The sequence below is a fragment of the Taudactylus pleione genome, unplaced genomic scaffold (assembly GCF_031769625.1).
Source record: "Taudactylus pleione unplaced genomic scaffold, aTauple2 ptg000229l, whole genome shotgun sequence".
In the NCBI taxonomy this organism is placed as follows: Eukaryota; Metazoa; Chordata; class Amphibia; order Anura; family Myobatrachidae; genus Taudactylus; species Taudactylus pleione.
In genome coordinates, this window is record NW_028284631.1 from 4,364,475 (window position 1) to 4,386,505 (window position 22,031).

Sequence of the window (22,031 nt, forward strand, 5' to 3'; positions counted from 1 at the left end):
TCTTTTGTTGGCATTGGTTTTCTTCCAGAAACCAAAAACTTACTAGTGCAAGGAGAGTGGTACAGAGATTCTGGTCACTGTCCCCCCGCCCCTTATTGCACGTCGGGGGTGGGTGGGTGCACATACCATATGGATATGCATTTAATAGCTTTTTCACCTTGGATCACCTTGCAGTTTACATTTCCATGACAAATGTAATATGCTTGTCTTCTTTTACAGACATAGAAATACTAGCTGCTGCTTGGGGAAGGATTGAGATGTCATGCAGCCCCTTGTGAGACAGAGTTTGTCTGCCCCCCTCTCCCCAACTTTGTGGGACCCTGCAACCTTTCTCATTGTGCAAAGGCACAGCTGGCATTGGCCATGGGAAAGCCTGCACTCAGTGACCTACAGAGATACTCTGCCAACCTACAGGACCACAGCAGAGGAGGCCATTGCCATTGGAAATCATTCTATCCTCAGCCAAAGTTCTACACGATCATCACTCTTCGAACTACAGGCCTGGAGGCATTTGCTCATTCGTCAGACAGGCAGAGCAGAGGATTGCTGGCTCTGGTACCAATCCCAAAAGGAATCACTTGGAGGATCCGTTCGCTACCAATAGCTAATTACACACTCCAGAAACACCAGAGATGACTGTTCTGGAACCAGCACCAAGCTGGCACTGCATCTGGATAAGTAGCACAAGACCCCCCTATATACTTGTCGGTTTTATTAGCCCTGACGCTGGAGACCCCCAGCTTGTCACACTAGCACAAGCAAAATGGTATTGTACATGAGACATAAACCTCTCTACAATTATGACCACAGACTCCTGGTTCTGCTGCTCTGGTTTGTCAATGCATCTTCAAGTAGAGTTTGAAATAGTAAAACTGCTCAATTCTTTTTTGTAGCTTAGAGACTGAAGGAAACATATGAGGAAAGCACTTGACAACTCAAATCAAAGAGCTTATCTTGCAATTTGTTAAACTATTTTGGTGTTTGTAAAGACTAAAGTATTTTTTGTATGTGGGATCTTACCTATAAGTAAGGAAAAGCTCCAACTGCCTGTGTGTGACAAGGGGTTAAAAACTGCATTGTCAGCAATGGTACATCCTTGACCACTGACTCCGAGGAAGAGACCACACCCACATACAGAGTAGCCAACAGCAAGTTAGAGCGCGGTGCAGATTTTTAATTTTTTTTTTTTTTATTTGTACAGGACCAGCCAGCAAGTTCCCCTCCAGGTGAGGTGACAACAGTATTCAAAAGCTGCACCCTAAAAAGATTGGGCGCTATCTGTTACGTTTTGCCATCAGACAGGCACTTTGTGTTTTATAATAAATTTTTATAAATAAACATTTTATAAAACAAGCCGATTCTTTACTTTTCTTTCCTAATTTGGTTAAAATGCAATACAATGATTACAGAAATACTATAAACCTTTACTGCCCTATGTATAGAGTGGTGAGGATCGATATAATACACTGTATACAGGCTCACTCTTAGGTCATTACAATGTTTATTCATGCCCACAAAATAAAAATCATTATTGGTATTAATTTGTTTGCTAACAGAGCTGTAGTTACTTTGTAAGAGGAATCAGGAGGCAATTACACAGTGGCCTTGAAGACTATGATGTTTTTACATCTTCTTTCCTACTAAAAGCTCTAGTGTTTATTTAGCATACTGCATTCAGATTCACAATTTGCAATTAACCATCATTAACTATAGTAGTTTTGCACTACACAGATAAAGGCTAACTGGTTGCTGTTTTAGTAAATGAGCATCATTAATTCATTCTAACAACCCTTGGCATATAGCCAGCCCTTCGAACGGTTACTGCAAAACAAGGACTCCTGCATGATAAAGAGACTGGATTTGAACCATAAGGGTCAGGGCCGTAGCTAGGGTAGTGCGGCCGGTGCCATCGCACAGGGCACCACAGGTCAGGCGGCGCTGTTTGGGCCTGTCAAAGTTGTATTTATTATCATTCTTGCTTGTAGCTTCCTCATTTCATCCCCAGCATCTCCTGGCCTCTCCTATCTCTTCCCTGGCCCTTCCCCATGAGGCCATGGCACTTTCTTGGGTGTATTATGTCCCTTTGAAAAATGAGGGGGCGCCAATGCTCTTTCTGGCACAGGGCACCAAAAAGTCTAGTTACAGCTCTGATAAGGGTGCAGGTATAGCAATAACAATGATTGGCAAAACATCTTAACATGTAAAAGACACAATTTAATCTTTTATAAAACATGAAGGATGCACTAGAGCAGTGTTTCCCAGACCCAGTCTGCCGGACCAATGAGTTCACACTCTCCAGGTCACCATCACATTTTAAAAGAACGTGGTGCATTCTCTCCTATCTGACATATTCTAAAGACCTGAAGAGTACTGCCAGATTGATTTGAGCAGCTGCCATTTTCTTTATATTCTAAAGATCCACTGATGGCATGGAAAATAGGAACGGTTAGAAGTCTAAAGGATGGAGTTTGAGAAACACTGCGCTAGAATATTCTGTCCTCCCTAAAGACCAAACCACATTTGTGGTTGAAAATGTAATGGACTAGCTCTAATTTTGATATTGTGTCAGTGTTTCAGTACAGCTGGGTTGGTCCGTGAGGGAGTCCTTCATATGAATATCTGAGTAGCACTTCAGCCTTGCAGTCAGGTGAGTAGTGGGATAGGAGGGAGCACAAGCTACTTCAGAGGAAGCAATAATGATGGTATTTACAAAACTAGAATAAAACTCTAAGCAAACTTTCCCTATGTCCATCCTGTATTCAAACAGGGACCTCTCCAAACATGCCCCCGTGATGCATGGCACAGAGAATCTTTGCAATAGTGAAAATTGAAACCATTGTTTTATTTTTTCTTATTAAGACTTAAATTTGGTGTAGCCCTTCTGGCATTTCCCTCATAGTATTCATCTTCAGAATAATCTTCACTGTCCGAGTCTTGCTCACCATCTTCGTACTCACTACTTAGTTCACCCTCCTCATCCCCAGTGTCATCTCCATCTTCTGTTCCCCCTTCATGCTGCTCACGCTCCATTACCTTACGGAAAGTGCTGAGCTCCTCTGATGAAGAGCATGCGATGCGTGATAAGAAGTCCTCCTCAGACACCTGGACGATCTCCTTCAGCTTGGGGTTGGAAGGGGGACACGCCCCTTTTTTGTCAGGCGGCAGGAACCTACCAAGACGTTCCAGGAACTGGTGTCGAACTTTAATCTCATTAAGAGAAGTCCGAAAAACTTCAGAAGAAATTATCTCTCCATGTTTCCCACCCATCCGAAAATATACATACTGTAAACGGGATGAAAGCAATAATTAATGATTTAGATTGAACCGGTCATTACCAGTGCTGTGTCTGAATACAAAAGGTTATAGAACAAGTGAGAATAGACTGGGCTAACATTCCTACATAAACACACTGTGGATGATGATCAGTGTTCGAAAGATTAGGAAAAACTTGATTTTACTAAGTACACTAATTGTGCCAGCAGAACTTCTGATAATGTTAAGTGGAAACTAATATCCATGTTTATCTTGTGTTGTGTGTTGGAAAGTAAAAGGAAAGTAATGGGACATGTCAGTTATAATACAACTGGACAGAGGGGTGTACGTGTGCAGATGCACCACAGTGATGCTACGAAACTGCAGTTTGTGTACAGAAAACAAAAAACTTTTTTAAATAACTTTAGAAAGCTAGAAGATAACTTGGGAGCCAGCACATGGATTTCATGTGCCTATGACATGGGCATCAGTAGTCATGTGACCACTTAGTGCCCATAGGGATTAGGAATAATGATGGTGCATGGATTTGATAGTTGCAGAGTATGAGTTCTTATATTTATAAACTGGTATTTTAATCGCTAACATTCCCAGCATAAAACATAAGATGCTATTATAGGAGAAATAAACTCTATATAAGGGATACGTTCAGTATCCTAACACAGGGGATGCTGGCACTTAGTTGTCACTATTCCAGCGCCAGTATTCGGTCAGAATCCTGGCATCCTGAAGGTAAGTAGCGGGGGATGGGAGGGTAAGGCACTAAGGAGGGGGTTAGGTTTAGCACTGGGGGAGGGAGGTTTAGGTAGGGAGAGGGTTAGGATAGGTTACCGACAGGTGTCGGGATGCAGTCGTCAGGATTCTGACCGCCGGCATCCCGTACCCATCCCCTATATAAATATAAAGTGTAATAGATTATATGTAATTCCCAGAAGACTCGTTATACATTTAATTAGGACAGCTTCTAAATAACCATTACACCTTGCTGTTGTATCATACTACTGGAAGCAACTATAGGAAAGTCTAAAACTACATATTTAATTCCTAAAAAAGGATCCATCTGCAGACAGGTACATATGTAACGTGTAAAGCCATGACTTATTCTATTGTACCCTTTGTTGAAAACGGAATGCTGCTTCTATAATTAAAGGGAAAGTATCACCCAATGCCATGACACACAATCACTACTTATCCGGCCTGCAAACGTGCTGTACCCTATGGCCATAGGATCTGCACTAAGATCTTCCATACATGATAAACTGTCCCAGGACAGCCTCTGGCATGTGCTCCAACTGACTGTTAGATGATACATCTTTACCTTTACATTCCACTTGCAAGAATGGTCTAAGACAAAGGTTGCCAAACTCAGTCCAGGTTTTAAGGATATCCATGCTTGAGTCTAAATTAAATTGACTGAGTTACTAATTAAGTCACCTGTGCTCAAGCATGGATATCCTTAAAACGTGGACTGTGATGGCAGAATTTGGGAATCTCTGGTCTAAGATATAAAGCTGTGACTAAGGGCTTCATTCAGAGGCGGCCGTACAGTCTACGACCGCCTCGCTGTTTGTCCAGTGCGCATGCGCACGTGGGAGCCGGCCCCTTCGTGCGCATGCATGAGACCCGCTTCGACCGACAGCGCCGGTCGTAGCGGGTCTCTTTCCAAAGGGGGCGAGCTGTCGATGTTGATTGACAGCTCGCCCCGTTTGGAAAGCGGGCCGGGGGGGTGGCAGCCCAAACGGAGGCGTTCCCATGGGAATGCCTGCCGTTTGGGGGAGGCCCCACTGACATCACTAGTGATGTCAGTGGAGAGCTTCCGGCTTTGACAGAGCCAGAAGCTCTCCAGGGCTTACGACAAGTGAGACCCTACCCTAGGGTCTCGTCGTAAGCCGCGATGGTCTATGACCATCGCGACCATCACCCTAGCGGTCGTTAGAGCTGTGGGTGTAAACCCACAGCCTAACGACCGAAACAGAAGCGGCCGGTCAGGATGCAAGCGGCCGCCCAGTTTCTGAGCGATCGCTTGCATCCTCCGACCCTACTAGATGGCCAGTTGTATCTCAGTCACAAACCATGGCGCTGGGAAGGGGATAGAGAGAATCCTTTCCAGATAATAGGGCTAACAGAATATAGCACGTATGAAAATACTATGAGATGAAAAATATATATGTTCAAATAATTTTTATACTTACTAAAGTGGAGTTGGTCATTTTGAGAACAGATTATGGAGTAGGTAAGAAATAAACTACTTTGGATTCTATGTACTAAGCCGTGGAGAGAGATTACAATACCAACCAATCAGCTTCTTACTGTCATGTTACAGGCGGTGTTTGAAAAATGACAGTTAAAAGCTGATTGGTTGGCACTATCTCTCTCTCCACAGTTTAGTACATAGCCCCTTCTGTCTCTTAAGGTAACCAAAAATACAGTTACTCTCACCTGAAATACCTCTTCTATATAGTTGGGATCTTGTGTCAGGGTATCTGGAACTGTGTTTAGGATTTTCTGTACCTGCTGAGATGAGAACTGACAGCGACCCTTGAGGGACTGTGCCGAGGACAGCAGGCGGGAGCGTGGCACAGAAAGGAGAGAGGGGCATCTGGACAGTGAATTCTGAAGAGAACCTGTACCAGGGGAGAAAGAGGACACAATAATATGTAAAATAATGTTAGGCACATTACCCAAGGCCAAGATACCATAAACATTTTAGGTAAAATAGTAAATCTCTCATGGATTGTGCTCTTGGCTACTTGCCAGGTTATAGAGGAATGTAAACTCTACTATATATTCCGGACTTTGAAAAATGCTCCATCTACTCATTTGAAACCATTACAGTGGCTCGCTTCATGCACAAAACCTTTCCTACATTCCTAGTTACACTAGGATCTCCAAATGTATAGTACAGACAAACACCACAGCAAAGAGGAGGAAAAGTAATCACTTAGCAACCAGCTTGTGGGAAAAATTATATATAAGCCTATGTATGAGACGGGATGTAGTCACGATGCCGGTGGACTGGATGCCGGAAGTCTATACCGACAGCTGAAGCCCGAAGATGATGAAGATACCGATGTTGGCATCCCGACCGCCGGCATCCATGAAGGTAAGTATGTGGCTTAATCTTAGCGGGGATGGGAAGGGGGGTTAGGCACCCCCGGGGGAAGATTAGGATTAGGCACCACCCTGCAGGAGGGTTAGGTTTAGGGTGCAGAAAGGGCGGGTTAGGGGGGACAGGGGGAGGGTAAGTATACTTACCAGCCCCTTGTCGGGATGCCGCTGTTGGTCTTCTGACCGCCGGCATCCCGTCCGCCGGCCATCCATACCCATTCCATACGAGACAGCAGGCATGGGTCCAGGAGGGATGTAGTTAGCAGACTGGCGCGAGGAATGCCGCCGGTCTGAATACCGACGGTGGAAGACCTACACGGAACTTAAGAATGGCGTTGAAATACTGACACCTATCTTAATCCTGATGCCGAAATACAGACAGTCGCCAGCCCGAAAGAGGTAAACTGGGGACGTTTTAGCTGATAGCCGTGGGTGGTGGTGGGATTAGGCAGCATAGTTGAGATAGCGTTAGGTTTTTGGAAGAAGTGAGGCACTAAGGGGGAGGGTTAGGCTACAAGAAGAGAGGGTTAAAGTTAGGGGGAGAAGGGGGGAGGGTAAGTATACTTACCCAACCCCTGTCGGGATGCCGCTGTCGGTATTTTGACAGGAGGCATCCCGACTGCCGTTATTACATACCCATTCTGGTCCAGTATGCCAGGACCTAGAAATGCCCCTCAGAGCAGCAAATATAAAAACACATCCACATATGACTTAAGTTGACTAATCTTTTCTGTGGTAAATACCAATCCAAGAGCCTACATTTCCTGAGATCCAATCAGCACTTGGGAATGGAGCTTTACAATTCAAAAGTGACATCACTGAGACATCACATGATGTGACCAGCTGCATTGTATTAAACTAAAATAACCTTTAGCAAATAAATATGCGACAGTCTCACATATTGGTTAAACCTAAAACAGGTCAGTCTTCCAGTAGTAAGACAGGTTACCTTCTCCCAAGCCTAGGCTCCTCAGTGTGTCTACTCTGTCCCTCACGTCCTTGGCTGGTGTTCTCAGAAGCTCTGGTCTTTCTTCAAGTATCCTCAGTATCATTCTGTGACTCAGCCCAATGAGGCACAGCTCCCCGATTGTCGATGTCCTGTTCGGAGGGCATCTCATAGACTGGATCCTTTCAGCTTGTGTCTCAGAGAAGCCTAAGGCCAAAAGCTCCTGCCTGGTATTAGGAACACTGGACAGATGTCTCAAGCATAGGCTGGGCCGACTGAAAGCCAGAATGCGTCTGAGATTTAGGGACACCTAGGGAGATCATGAGGTAAGACAAGTTAGACCATGCATCTCACAGGAGAATGCTAAGAATGCATAACAGAGAAACTAGAAGATAGAGAGCACTCTGTATAAGTCTAGTAAAAGAAAAAACCTAATGCTACCTAAACTACTTTTTTCTCAATTGAAAATTACTCTCATACATAAAATAGACATTCTGTAGAATGCACAAATAGGGAGATCACAAACAGTCACAACAGTCAAACAGACTTAAGCTGGCCACACACATAGCGATAATTTACATGATTTGGCCGATTTCGACGAATCGTGACGACAAATAGTGTAAAAAATGCCAAAATCGTGAGTCCCCACACACGATCATGATGCGATGTGCGTCCCCGCTGCTCGCACATCGCATCGTCAGATCTGCCGTGCTGTAGGGCAGATCTGACAATCTAGGAGGCGATGCACTGTGAAAGTCTGGATGCAGAAGAGATCGTATGAAGATTGGACACTAAACTGTGTGCAGATCGTGTGCTGAGCTGCCGGGGAGAGTTTCAAGGGAAATTGTACACATCGGCTGATCGTGAGCACATCGCTATATGTGTGGGCACCTTTTCATTTATAAAAGCGGCACACATGGAATTGAGGACAATAATGCTGAGAGTTTACAATGTAAAATAAATTTTGCGTAAATGAAAGATGAATTGATACGTATTAAACACAATGGGTGACTGCAACAAAGTATAAAGGAGCCGATTACACCAAAAGAGTTTTCATGAATAGGCCACATACACAAGTAACCACAACTTGAACGCTACATAGAAGACAAAATGAACCATCAAGTCTTGGTGGGTTATTTGCAAATGATAACCCATTGTAACTTGTATTAACTCTATAGCCGTGGCTATGTGCATGGGGATGATACACACCAAGGTACCGTAGCAGAATAGATTTATTTTTGTTTTTTAAATATATTTTTTTATTGGACTCTGAAGTACTTCAGACCTAGTAACATTTACACAACACAATGCACTGACCAAAACATAGAATATCCAATAGGATATTAAATTTAAAGAAAACATAGGCAAGTGTTATTTATTTTTGTACTTCTGGGCATATTAGAACATCAGATAAACATTCAATAATATCTGCTGCTGTAGGGACTAAAGTCCCCCCTCCCCCACCAGTATAGGAGGATAGTCATCAACAATTCTTACCACAAACAATGATACAGTACTTGCTGGGTCCACGAGGGAAGAGTAGTGATGTAACTTTCCCATAGAAACAATTTGCCAACACTAGATTCTTTAGAATCCAGAGACTCTTCCAACCAGTCCATTCTAAATAAGAAGAATCATTTCAAGGAAAAAGGGGGTATACCTGGTTGAATCCAAACTTAAAATATATGGGGGCCGGGGTTTGGCAGAGGCAATCAGGGCCAGAAGTAGTCTTCGGCCTCCACTAGAAATTCTCTGGGCCTCGGCAATATATCCAATGTGGCCCAGGCTGCAGTAAAATGTAGAAAACTAACCAGATGTTCCAGGGCAAAACTTCTGACAAGAAGCCAAAAGGACCTTACCAGGGTACAAGCCCATAAACAATTAAACAAATCTGCATTTTCTTCCTGACAACGGGGGCATCTATGAGGAAGACAAGCTCATCAGGAAACCTTGGCGGAGACTGATATACCGTGTTTCCCCGATAATAAGACACTGTCTTATTTTTTTTTTTGTTCCAAAAAACACCATAGGGCTTATTTTCGGGGTAGGTCTTAATTTTAATAAGCAGTGACAGCAGTGCCCCTTATGCAGGCCCCCTTGCAGAAGTGCCCCTTATGCAGGCCCCCCCACTTGCAGGCCCCCTTATAGAAATGCCCCTTATGCAGGCCCCCCCCTGTAGCAGTGTCCCTTATGCAGCCTCCCTTGTACGGTAGCAGTGCCGCTTATGCAGGCCCCCCCCCCCCCTGTGGCAGTGTCCCTTATGCAGCCTCCCTTATTGCAGTGCAAGCCCCCCTCTAATTGATCTCCCACCCACCAGTACAGTACGGTACTTACCTGACTCGCCGCCGTCCGGGATGTCCCTCTCACTTGCGCGCTGACTGGATCTAACATGATCTAGCAGGCGCGGTCGCACAGGATCCTCAGCACGCGGGTGACGTCATGACGTCACCCGCGCACTGCATGACTGGGAACGCTGGCCTCTGAAGCTTCCCAGCCAAAAAGGGATTTTGGTAGGTCTTATTTTCGGGGTAGGGCTTAATTTGGACTGGATTAAAAAAGTAAGGGTAGGGATTATTTTCGGGGTAGGTCTTATTATCGGGGAAACACGGTATGTTATGTGAAATATATTTTAAAAAAGTTCCCTTTAGGAACTGGCAGGTATGAGGCAGCATGAGTCCTCCAAGGCCACAAGTATATTATCAGTTGTTAATTGTGGAAAATTATGCAGCCATTGGGCTTAATCCCCCCATAGTCAAGTGTGTCACAGAAAGTTCCAATGCGTAGATATGGCTTTATAAGAGGGTGGTGTTTGAGCTAACAGTGAATCCGAGGAGTTAGTCCAGTCTTAAACAGACAGAAGCCAAACAACCTGACTAATGTAATGTTGAGCTTGGTAGTACGTGAAATGAAAAGATGAGAGAAATCCACACTTCCCCACTGCTTGCCGTAATGTGAGAGTCCTCTTCAACTGTATGTTTATCAAACAGCCTATACAGCGGATGCCTCTGTCTGCCCAGGTTACAAAAGGACAAACAACCTGACCATGTTAAATGTCGTCCACATCGGGCAGTGTATAACCAGTATAAAGGAGCAAAAGATAGATTTGTGGGCATTTAAATGAGCTTTGTGCCTCAAAATATGAGATGCTCTACGCGTGTTCCAAAGGAGAGGGCTGTCCATCAATAATTGAGGAACTGCAGAATAGATTTTAAATAAGAATCACCGTATCATAGCAGAATACACTTTTTACCCTTACCAAGTATTCTGGATGCCACAATGGGCTCTGTAGCTGTATCTCATAGGATTGTATTAGGGGTGGAACTTGTTCTTAGCATTTTCCTTCACTAAAGCTGGCCACAGAGATAGCGATCTGCACACGATGAGCCGATGTGTACGATTTCCCTTGAAACTCTCCCCGGCAGCTCTGCACACGATCTCTCCTGCATCCAGACTTTCACAGTGCATCGTATCCTAGATTGTCAGATCTGCCCTACTGCACGGCAGATCTAACGATGCGATGTGCGACCAGCAGGGACGCGCATCGCATCGTGATCGTGAGTGGGGACTCACAATTTACTCTCAATCTGGCCATATTTTACACGATCTGACGTTCCAATGTGTCGGAATCGGCCAGATCGGGTAAAATATCACTGTGTGTGTGGCCAGCATTAAAAGGTGTTAGCTTCAGTTATATTTTGTACAAATCACAGTGGCTGCTCTCATTGTTAGAGTTAGGACCAGGCTACCACAGTCACTCTGCAAGTGGACGTGGCCTAGATCTTTGCTCATATTATTTTCCCATAAAGCTATAGAGTGTGTTTGGTATTTTTCTTTGTTCATTACTTTTCACAGGTCGTCTGACATATTAGTGATCTATAGAGGTGATCTGCAACCTGTACTACAGAATCCACTTTTCCTGTCTTGTGGCCTCCAATTAAAGCAGCAAATGAACCAGCCGTTGCCCATCCTGAATCACTGACATGTGAACATACATGCAACTATTGTGGTCTACAAGTGCACGTGTTGAGCTGTCTGCAAGATCCATCGTAGACATTTGGAAGCTTCCACTCCATACTGAGCCCTATTTGATCCCCATGGCAAATGCAGTGGACTAAGAGCAAGACTGACCTGAAATGTATCTTGGGTGCATTGTGCACTTAGGGTCTCATTTAGAGTAGGGAGCAAATCCAGCTACATGTAATACATTTGCACATGGACAACTATGGTATATGGTATACAAATGTGTTTTGCAAGCAGAAACTTTCTGCAAGCTCCTGAATGTGTCATAAAGAATGGGAAACTTCACTTTACACTACGATTAGGACACGCAACCCCTCCTAACTGTATATCTGTTCTCACTGTAAGCATAGCTCCCGGCAGCACAACATGGTTTTGCCAATACTAGACCCTTTGTGAGTAAAGGGTTCATATTCATTCCACAGATCAAAAATGTCTGAGAAAGGCGTTGGATAGGTTCAGACATATGGGAGACGGTGTTCCCAACAAGGGGAACAGAAAGTACAAGGGAGGAGCAGAAATATTGGAGGAAGAGACTGTGAATGAGATGGGAACAGAGGTGCTGTAACTACAAACAGCAGGTCTGTGTATGAGTGTCTGGGTGAACATGAGGGGCACGGAATATTATGGACTAGAACAGGGGTAGCCAACAATGGTCCTCGAGAGCTACCAACAGTGCATGTTTTCCAGGTCTCCTGGAATCACAAGTGTAATAATTAACTCCACCTGTGGATCTTTTCAAATGTGTTTATGAGTAATGAATACACCTGTGCACCAGCTAGGTGGTCTGGAAAACGTGAACTGTTAGTAGCTCTCGAGGACCAAGGTTGGCTACTCCTGGACTAGAAAATACACAGACAATCTATGAATCCTGACAAAGTTATACTGCGCAAACTATACAAAAGAGGACAAAATGTACACATGGGGGCAAGTCCTCACGAGCAGGGCCTACCCTACTCTTGTCTCACATTGACACCTCTCATCAACCTTGTACATACTTGCTTTTATGTATGATTTTCTTATTTCCACTATTGGGTTAGTTTTGTGACACCTTAAAAATAAACAATGATGACATTAAAGGGGCTGGAAGAGCAGCATGGGTGCCACTAAGCACATCAAGGACTGTAATTTAAGTGTATGTCTGTCAAAGGAGCAGCTAATCGCCTCCTAAACAGGATTTTGAGGTTAGACTCTGGATGTTGTGCCTGTATATAACGGTACCCATTACATTATTCCCCGGATAAGCTGGGGCCTTGATTGGCTCCAACTTATTTTTCTTTGCATCCAGCAGGGTCTCTCAATGACTGCATTTCAGAAAAATACATAAATCCTCCAAAGCCACTTTCCAACAGTATCCAGCATCAGCAGAGAATAAGGCCCTCATTCAGAGGCGCTCGCAAATGCGAGCGCTCGTTCTGAATGTGGGCGGCTGCTTGTATGTTGAAGTGCGGCCTCCTGGTCGCTAGCTAAGCTGTGGGTTACCACCCACAGCTTTAGCGACCGACCAGGTTGATCATCGCAATGGTCAAGACCATCGCGGCTTTCGACGAGAAACTTGTCGTAAGCCCCAGGGAGCTCCCTGCTCTCATCGAGCAGGAAGCTCCCCACTGACATCACTGCTGATGTCAGTGCGGCCACCCACAAAACGGCAGGCGTTCCTTTGTGAAACCACCCCCCCGCCACGAATACACAACGGGGCAAGCTGTCAATCAACATCGACAGCCGCCCTTTTGTAGTGAGCTCTGCTCCGGGGCTTGCACACGTGCAGTGCGGAAGCTGCGTGTGCGCAGGGCCTAAACATCGACCCGCTTGCTAGCGCTCAGCGCTTGCGAGCGGGTTTGAATGAGGTCCTAAGTCCCTATACATGAATCAAAGTAACCTTGACACAAAGTAAAGTGCCTATAAATAAAAAACTTCACATGACCCTATGAAACACTAATTGTGCATATAAATAAAAGTTAATAATTTTAAAGTCACTTTTGTTTTTTCTGTTTTTTAAATTGTAGGGTTACACATTAAAAAACAAACAAAATTGAGACCACTGTAAGATCCCTTGACAAACTGTAATCAAGAGAGTGGGGGTTAGCCTCTACTATTGTATTCATCTGTATCAATTTGCAAATAGAAAAATAATCAAAGGCAATGCAATGTAGAGGATTAATACAGAGTCCAAACTGACAGATATGGAGGAGCTTGTGAATTTCCCTTACAATTATTTTTTAAACCACGTATATGAGAATTACTCAAATAGTAAAAATATAGTTCCAAATTAATTTAAAAAAAAATAAAAAAAAATCACACGTTTCTAGAAAAAAAATATTTATTAACACAAAACAAATTTAAGAGTGCAGCTTAAAAGTAATGCTATATGTAACAAACTAGTGCATGGCAAAATTAATACTAGATACAACTAGAAGTAAATCTTAGATGTGAGATACGGGCCTAGAACATGCAAGTAATTAGTAATGACATTACATGTCCTGGGGGCAGCACTGCAGAGGTATCCATATTGCAGTCAGTTTAATCTGTAAGAAAAGAAAGATACAGTAATCATAGAAGGGAGAACAGTAATGCATGGCATACACCATACATTTATCAGGCCGATGCTAAAATATCGATCGGTCAATTCGGATCATCCAGCATGCCTGTCCAATGCAACATTTTGTAAGTTAAATGTTGTCCACATCGGGCAGTGTATAACCAGCAGCGACCGACAGACATTTCTCCTGCTCCTTCCCAAAGAAAGGAATGGGGAAATGTCTCCACCCCAGGGGCGGAGTACAGATATTGGGGCCAATACATAGCGAGATATCTCGCAGTATATGCCCGTGATATCTGCAGGGTGTCAGGCTGCCAGAAAAAATGTTTATCGGTCTGACGTGCATTTTATCTGGCAGTGTATGCCCAGCATATCATGTACTCCGGAGTTATCCAAAAACCTCCAATTACACTGTTCATCTTCTCATGACTGATTATATTTGTCATTACACGTCAAATGGTCTCTGTGAAACAAGCATTCTACAAAGATAAATGTACTGAAATATGACTTACAAATAAATAGTTTCCTATGTACATATAATGATGGAAAGTCCTTTTTCCTCTAAGAAAACTTCTTCTAAACTCAATACAATCACTTTTGTGTCCTTACAAGTCTAATTATAGATTTACATGGAAAACTAAATGTAAAGGGCTAATTGTAAACAACATTTTAGTTTTCTAAATATAAGACAATTTCCTATAATCAGGGCTATATAATAAATATTCTGCGGTTTATTTTTTGGGTATCATTGACCTATAATCATTGTGCAGGTCTGTGTCTTTATAAGATCCTTCCAGAGCAGACAACTCCTCACTGGCTCCCTCTCCCCTAGTAAATCCAGATTAAGCTCCTCAGCCACACTCTAGCAGAACTCAACTGCTCCTCCCCCTCTTATCTCATAACTCATCCAGGTCCACACTCGCTCTCGCCCCTCAGCCCTTGCTCTGATCATTGCCTTTCCTCCACACTTATCATCTTCTCCCACTCTCACATCAAAGACTTTTCCAGTACTGGAAGCGCATCTGTTCACAAATGTCGACCGATCTCCCTCACAATCTTAACTCATGCCGTTGGTCCACACTCCATATTTATTCCCAAATCACCCCAACTACTCTAGACCATAAGCACTGACTTGCAGGGCCCTCCAACCACTTGTCTCTAGTACTACAATCAGAAGCTCTGATCCCACCAGTCTGTCCTCCAAGGATACTGGCACACTGACTGCTATTGTTATTATAGGTCACTCAGTATAGAAAATTATTTTTTTTTTGTCTTCCCTTGTACTGACTGTTTGAACTTATTTTATCATTTAGGAGATTTAGTGTAATGTCCCTTTACGGTGCAATGGAACTTTGTGGTATAAATCATATAAATAAAGGCTAACAATAAAAGTCTTAATAGTAATATCTAATTCCCCATGTACAGCACTAAGCAGTTGTACATAAACAAGAACACACACACACATTTCAGAACAGTCAGTCTCCATTATAGGAGATTTTCGCAGAAGTAGAAGCAATTCACAATGTACAGTTCCTGCAAACATCGAGCTTACCAGAAAAGTAATCAGCCAGCACTTTATCTCTCTGCAAAGTGCCCTCCATTGTGTCATCCTCAGTCGACTCATCTTTGATGGGAGGTCTGAGATCCAAAGCAATGTCAATGTCAATATTCTTCAAGACTGCTATATTGTGAATGATGCAGCACACCACAATAATTTTACAAACTTTCTCAGGGTTGTACAGCAGAACCCCGTTAGGATTATCCAAACATCGGAAGCGGCTTTTCAGCACATCAATCGCTTGCTCCACAACAGAATAAGTTGTAGAGTGTGATAAGTTGTAACGGATTTCTGAATTTGTAGCGGGGTTGTCAAAAGGTGTCAGAAGCCAGGGCTTGACGCCATATCCCAAATCACCTATAAGACAGTTTAAGATTTTCAAGCTTACATACGAAGCACACATGGATTCATAATTCATACATTTTGTCACCTAGATGTGTGAGAAATACAGCAAAAAAAAAAGTGCTTAGGTGTTTCCATAAAAACAAACACCCCTCATTTAAGGATAGTGTTTCTGCTACAAAACTGAATGACAAACTTTGTGAACCCTTTGCAGACAGTTTTTCTCTCATACCTATACAACTGGCTCCAAGTCCTTCAAAAGGAACTGTCCACTGCCTGGAAGAGGACCATGCAGAAGGCCAACCAGCTACAACTAAACTCACTTTACATTTAATAAAGCTGGTGTTGACGTATTTTATTCCCATTTCACATTAATTAAAAATCATCTTATCTAGCCTGTAGGAACACGTGAAAACATGAAGGTAAAAAAAAAAGAAAAAAAAAGGGTACTATGCTTACCCAACAACCACCCATTAAATTCTCCTCTCTCAAATCTGTCGTGTATTTCGGATTGTCTCAGAACGGACGAATCATCTGTGGATCCGGGAAATTGTGAAACCACATCCAAGATCCTCATATCAGAAGCACATACTATCTGTACATTGATAGAGTGATAGTGCTTTCTGTTACGGTACCGTTGCTCCATTTCTGATGGGGGAGATATAGCTATATGTGTACAGCCTACTGCTCCCACTACATCTGGAAAGCCATCAATTCTCTGGAAACCGTCTTTGAGGAGCTGCAGTCCTTGAGGATTGCGGGGGAAGCTTATGAATTGATCAGTGAGCTTTAGGATGGCAGATATGACCTCGGAAAGAGCACGGCTGAAGGTGCTTTGGGTTATGCCACCAGCTTCGGCCACGGTGCTTTGTAAGGAGCCGCTGGTGAAGTAATGGAGAGCACAGAGCAACTTGACAATCCCTGGGACGGCATTACTCCGCTTGGTGGTGGAGATTAAGTCTTTCTTTATGAGTTCATATAAGGACATTATCGCATCTGAATTAAGGCGGTAACGCTCTTTAATATCATGCTCGTCTATTTCAGAGAGATTTATTCTGACCGGGAATATTCTCCTCCTTCGTCGCCGTCTCAGAAATTGCCTCCTATTAATATTGTTCGTTTCTCTATACTGACGTCGTTGTTGCGACTCGTATTGAGCTTCCTCACTTAATTGTTCACGCTGGGCTCGCAGTCGTCTCAGAATCAAATATGGCACCTCCCAGAACATGGTGCAGATGCTGGAGGGGAAATACAAAACAAACAAGTGCATGACAAAATAAAACACATGTATAAATGTAACACCATTAATAGTAACCTTCCCTATAGACCAATGGTCCATATTGAATATTATTTCTAGCAAAGATCATGGCTTGGAAGCCTATGACTATATAAGTGGGCATAATAAAATATAAAATGACTTACTAGTGATGAAAGGGACGAGACTCCCAGCTGTAATGAAGAAGCTGAAAGGAGGAGAGGCTGTTCTAGGTGGCGAATCCACGGTGGGACCTTTCATCCACTTACACATCTGCGGCGATGGTCGGCTTTCTAGAGAAAAAGAGATACTGCCAGGAGTAACACCCCGATGTGCGCGTATCAGTACACAATACAAATGCGTCATTGTCTGCCATACCGTGCTAATAACGCATGGGAATCAAAATACTTGGAAACATTCAATACACCGTGTGAGAAGTCTGTCATACCGCTGGCAGAGGGACACTACAGGGATACAATTCCATGATTGTACAGTGCTGGGAAATATACTGACACCAGGTAAATGAGCATATAAGGCCTGATTCAGCGGTGGACGTAGTTTCGATTAGTTCACAAATGGCCGATGTTTTGTCTCCTGCGCTTGTGTCTAAGCTGCACTGTGCAAGTGCTGATATGGTCTTGTGATGCCGGTTGCAGTGTGGATTAGGACGCAGGGTTATTAACGGACAGCGACCGTTTGAGGGAGGTTTAGGGGAGGGGGAGTGGCGATAAAAACGCAATCTCATCGCGACCGTTTTGGGGAAGTGTCACAGCCAGCGCCTGTGCCCCGGTGGCTTAGTTGTGCTAGACATTCCGAGCAACCCAAGGGTCCAATGGTGCGACCGATATTCGTCCGATCCTGCGTCTTTGTATGGAAGTGGCGGATATGAGAAGCTGGCGGTGGGCGCCTCTGTACATATGACGGCGGGTGCAATATTTGTATAACTTTGCTGATCCACTGCGTAAGAAGACGCAGCCCCTTTAGTCTTTGAGTCCACCTCTAAATCAGGCCCATAATCGGGAGAACCTCATATCTACTAACTGAAAACTTCTACACTAAATCTAGGTTATAGAACACAAACATATATTTAGGTGTTAAATGGGGCTTGTTTAAAAAGTCGAGAATTGTACATGCCACAAATGTCAACTTTATGAACAACTTTTTTTTTGTCCCTCTTTTAGGTCAATGTAAATATTCCAATTTAGATTTAGGACAGTGTTTCTCAAACACTGTTCTTATGGAACCCTAAAGCTGGGTACACACTATGCAAGCCATTGTACGATATATCGTTACGACGCAAATCGGAACGATATATCATGTGGATCATGTAATGTGTACGCCTGATAGATGAGATGATGCGATGAATGACGCCATGCTGCTAAATGCAGCATGGAACTACACCCACAATCCCTCTTTCCTGTCCGGGGGTGTCACACTCTGCTCTGGTGCTTCTAGCACACACTGGCCTGTATCTCAGCAATTTGATGCACCAGCTGAGTGTGCTAGAAGCACCAGAGCAGAGAGCGCACCCCGGGAAGGAAAGAGAAACTGCACAGGTTGTGACAGGTGCAGGGTGCTAGAATGAACACTACTTCCCAATAAGTGTCTGCTTCAATTCAGATGTCATCTGCAGCGTTAACACTCTGTAGCATAGAATAAAGGTGTATGGGGAGGAGTATGTGACATACTGTATAGTAGACTTTCCTATAGGAGGCTCCAATACATACTAAGCAACATTTCTTTAATGCGCTTTTATAAATAATTGACAGCGAACTAGATGTGGTCCATGCTTTAACCAACAACTTTGTTTCTCACACCGTCACCATAACCCATTATCCAGCACAAGGAATCTCATTGCACTTCATTTTTTCTAGTAACTTAAAGGGCCTTCAGTCTTAAAACACAGGTTAAGCTAGTATCTAAAAAGAATGTCATCTTGTGACACTGTACAGTATTTATTGCCATATTCTAGCAGGAGCTAAAAGATTACTTATTGCCTAATTATGGGTCTCACTGAAAGAGATTGTCCTACGTAGCTAAATGCATTGGTCATCAATGGTATCACAAAGCCTAATGTACACAGAAAGAAATGTCTCACAATCAGAAAAACCTATATTAAATATCTTTAGTAGAGATGAGCTCCCAAATCTTCGTTAGATTACATTAAACTTGATCTTTATATATATTCTAATTAGCAAGTTAAATAAAGAAATGTACATCATAAGTTAGTGGCATTTTAAACTAAACTGACAACACAAAAAAAAAAAAACATTTGCCTGAAATAAAAATTAAAAAAAAAAAAAACTGGTCATGATTGTGAATCAGATCGGACAAAATGAAAAACCTTTTCTCAGGCCATACTGTTCAAACAATGATGAACATTTGTAGTAGACAGCAGCCAAGTAAAATATTAATAACCATATCGATAGCATAGCACTTTACAGAGACTAATTATTCACATCTGGCACAGAGAAGCTTACAATGTATAGTGTTCCCGCTAGGCTGTTTTAGCTGGGCGCGGCGCCCTGCCCTCCTTCTGGAGGGCAAAAAGCGCCCTGCCCTAACAGCCTGCGGGAGCCGTTCTCACCCGCGGGACGCAGTGTCCCGCGGGTGGACAAACATGCGGTGATCCGGTCACCGCCGGAGAATAGACGCCGGGAGCATGTGCCCAGCATCTATTCTCCCTTTCTGCAGCGCTTGGGGGCTGCCCGGCATGTCCGTAAGCGACGGGCACGCCCCCAAGTATGACGAAAAGGGGACGCGTCTTATAGACACGCCCCCTTTTCATAACCACGCCCCCTTTTCGGGCGCACACAAGATTGCCCTCTCTAGCTCCGGCGCCCTGCCTGCCGCCAGAGCTAGAGGGAACACTAAATGTACGTATATTCCCTACCACATTCATTAGAAGCCAACTAATCTACCAGTATAAAATGTCAGATGAGCGCCAAAAGTAAAAGCAGAATAAACATTTAAAATATAATAAAAGAATGAATTAACATAATGTTTATAGTCTTTTTAGACTTATTGCAGAAGCAGGATTGGGGCGGAAAGAAAGTCCAAGTATTGTCCGCAAAAAACGGTCTGTGATGTACTGCCAAGTGCCGCTGACCCTACTTTTCCCTACCTTGTTACTAGTGGTCTTGGAAACAAGACTGGTCACCAACTATTTAAAAAAATTAAATGAATCCTTGGGTTATTAAACAGGCAAAGACATAAAAAATAAGTTTAGATGAATGTGTTCAATTATATGCTGATGCGCAATGTATGCGAGATGCACAATTTGCACATTATCTGTACATACGATAGTATAACAGCGTGCTTTTCCCTGCGCACACCTATGGACACAATGTACTGGTGAAATAGGGGCCATGCAGGGTGTTATACACACACCATCCAAACAGAATGGGTATGAAATTCGATTCCCGTCAGCGGCAGCCCGACAGGAGCAGAGTGCGACGCAGCGGAAGCCCGACAGCGCTGGAAATCCCGATCGTGGAAAGGTAAGTATCCACAAACCTAACCCTAACTTCCCCCCCAAGTGCCTAACCCTAACCACCCCCTTCCCCGCTACCTAAACCCCCCCAGGGGGTGCCTAACCGTAAGTCCCCCGGAGGGGTGCCTAACCCTAAGTCCCCCCCGGGGGTGCCTACCCTAACCCTCCCTCCCCCTAGCCTAACCCTTCCGGGGGGGGGGGTGCCTAACCCTAAGTCCCCCCCCCCCCCGGGAGCCCTAAACCTAACCCCCCCCCCCCGCGGCTGTCCGCTCGCGGCGCCCGGCATCACTATGATCGTGATGCCGTGCGCCAGTCTCCCGGGGTCAGGGAAATGTGGGCGTCTACATCCAGACGCCCAGCATTTCACCCTTGCCGGGATAAGACAGTCGGGAAGCCGGCTGCCGGTATATAGGCAGTCAGCTTCCCGATTGCTTCCCCATCCAAACAGCATACCGCATAACATCATATGCAACTGTTGATGGAAAAAAAAAATCCCCAAAACATAAAAGGTTAGAAAATGGAAAGGCATATTTCCCCTTCAGTAGCCGTACCTGGAAGTGATGTGGGTGAGGGCGGAGGTGCAGATTTCTGCCCACACTTTCCACCAAAAGAAGAAAGTGGTTTCCTTACGGGCTCGCCACAAGAATATATTCCCCTTCTATGCCCACATGGATGGTAGGGAATGACGTTGGTCAGTAACTGATGACGTCAAGGTCAATCTTCGATAGGGGATCTAGCTCTTCCTGTTATAAAATGGTGGGCCAGCTACAGCCTACATTCCCCTAATCACACATTACAGCTTGTGAATGGTCCCCTGGCATTCGCCCTAGGTGCTGCCATTTTAAAGTGACAAAAACAGAATTGCCAGGTTTGTATCTGGTATGTATCAAAAATTATCTGCAAACCACAAACTGCCCCTTATAGCATGTCACGGCACGCTTGTGATCACATAGGTTACAGACAATAATGCCTCTGCTTATAGCCCTGATCGAAAGTAACACTGTTTAAGCAGTTTTTTTGTACATTTTTATTAACAATCCAATAAATTAGATTATGCTTTATTACGCTACACCATGGCTTCCTATGGTAATGGGTCAGATCTGGATGTCACTATACAGTACTTTAATATGATCATGTGGCTCAAGCTCCCAATTTACTATTCACTTTAGGAAATAAACCTGTTTCACCAATTATACTTTCTTTTTATAGGTAAACAGATCAGTAACCAAGGGGAGAATACATTGTTAAAGGGCCACTATCAAGAGAATGATAGTCAGCATGGTCTGTCACTTTCTACTTGCTTGCTGGTACTTATAGTTCCCCAGGTCTGTAGACAGCAAGCAGCGCCGAGCACAGTGTCATTCCCCCCTGTACAGCCCGCGCGCCCCCGCCGTATCACTCACCATTGTTAACGCAGCACAGCCTGCCCTCTTACTGCAGCAGTTCAAACAGCTTCACATGCACGGAGCACCCATACGCACTCACTTCCGCTTCCGGGGAAAC

General features: G+C 44.0%; 2 protein-coding genes across 6 annotated transcripts in view; one reads left to right on the plus strand and one right to left on the minus strand.

Moving 5' to 3' along the window:
* SNED1 (sushi, nidogen and EGF like domains 1) overlaps positions 1-1,338 on the plus strand; it is a 185,456-nt gene extending 184,118 nt beyond the window's left edge. For all 4 annotated transcript variants that reach the window (XM_088479238.1, XM_088479239.1, XM_088479240.1 and 1 more), the window contains one exon: positions 220-1,338. The gene's annotated coding sequence lies outside the window, so the exon portion shown is untranslated. The remainder of the gene's footprint in view (positions 1-219) is intronic.
* MTERF4 (mitochondrial transcription termination factor 4) lies at positions 1,224-22,031 on the minus strand. 2 transcript variants are annotated; one of them, XM_088479242.1, is made up of 5 exons: positions 21,932-22,031; positions 17,203-17,328; positions 16,240-17,018; positions 15,433-15,795; positions 13,655-13,866 (listed from the first exon to the last, which is right to left on the minus strand). In XM_088479242.1, the coding sequence occupies exons 3-5, from the start codon at positions 17,006-17,008 to the stop codon at positions 13,862-13,864; spliced, it is 1,137 nt and encodes a 378-aa protein (XP_088335368.1). In that variant the 5' UTR covers positions 17,009-17,018; positions 17,203-17,328; positions 21,932-22,031; the 3' UTR covers positions 13,655-13,861. The 2 variants fall into 2 exon arrangements, with proteins under 2 accessions (XP_088335369.1, XP_088335368.1); XM_088479243.1 differs by lacking the exons at positions 13,655-13,866; positions 15,433-15,795; positions 16,240-17,018; positions 17,203-17,328 and adding exons at positions 1,224-3,282; positions 5,710-5,894; positions 7,328-7,634.

Coding starts and splice junctions, on each gene's coding strand:
- MTERF4 (XM_088479242.1), bottom strand. CDS start 17,008: ATGTTCTGGGAGGTGCCATATTTGATTCTGAGACGACTGCGAGCCCAG. Junction 15,796..16,239: donor ATTTAATGGGTGGTTGTTGG/GTAAGCATAGTA, acceptor ACTGTCTTATAG/GTGATTTGGGATATGGCGTC.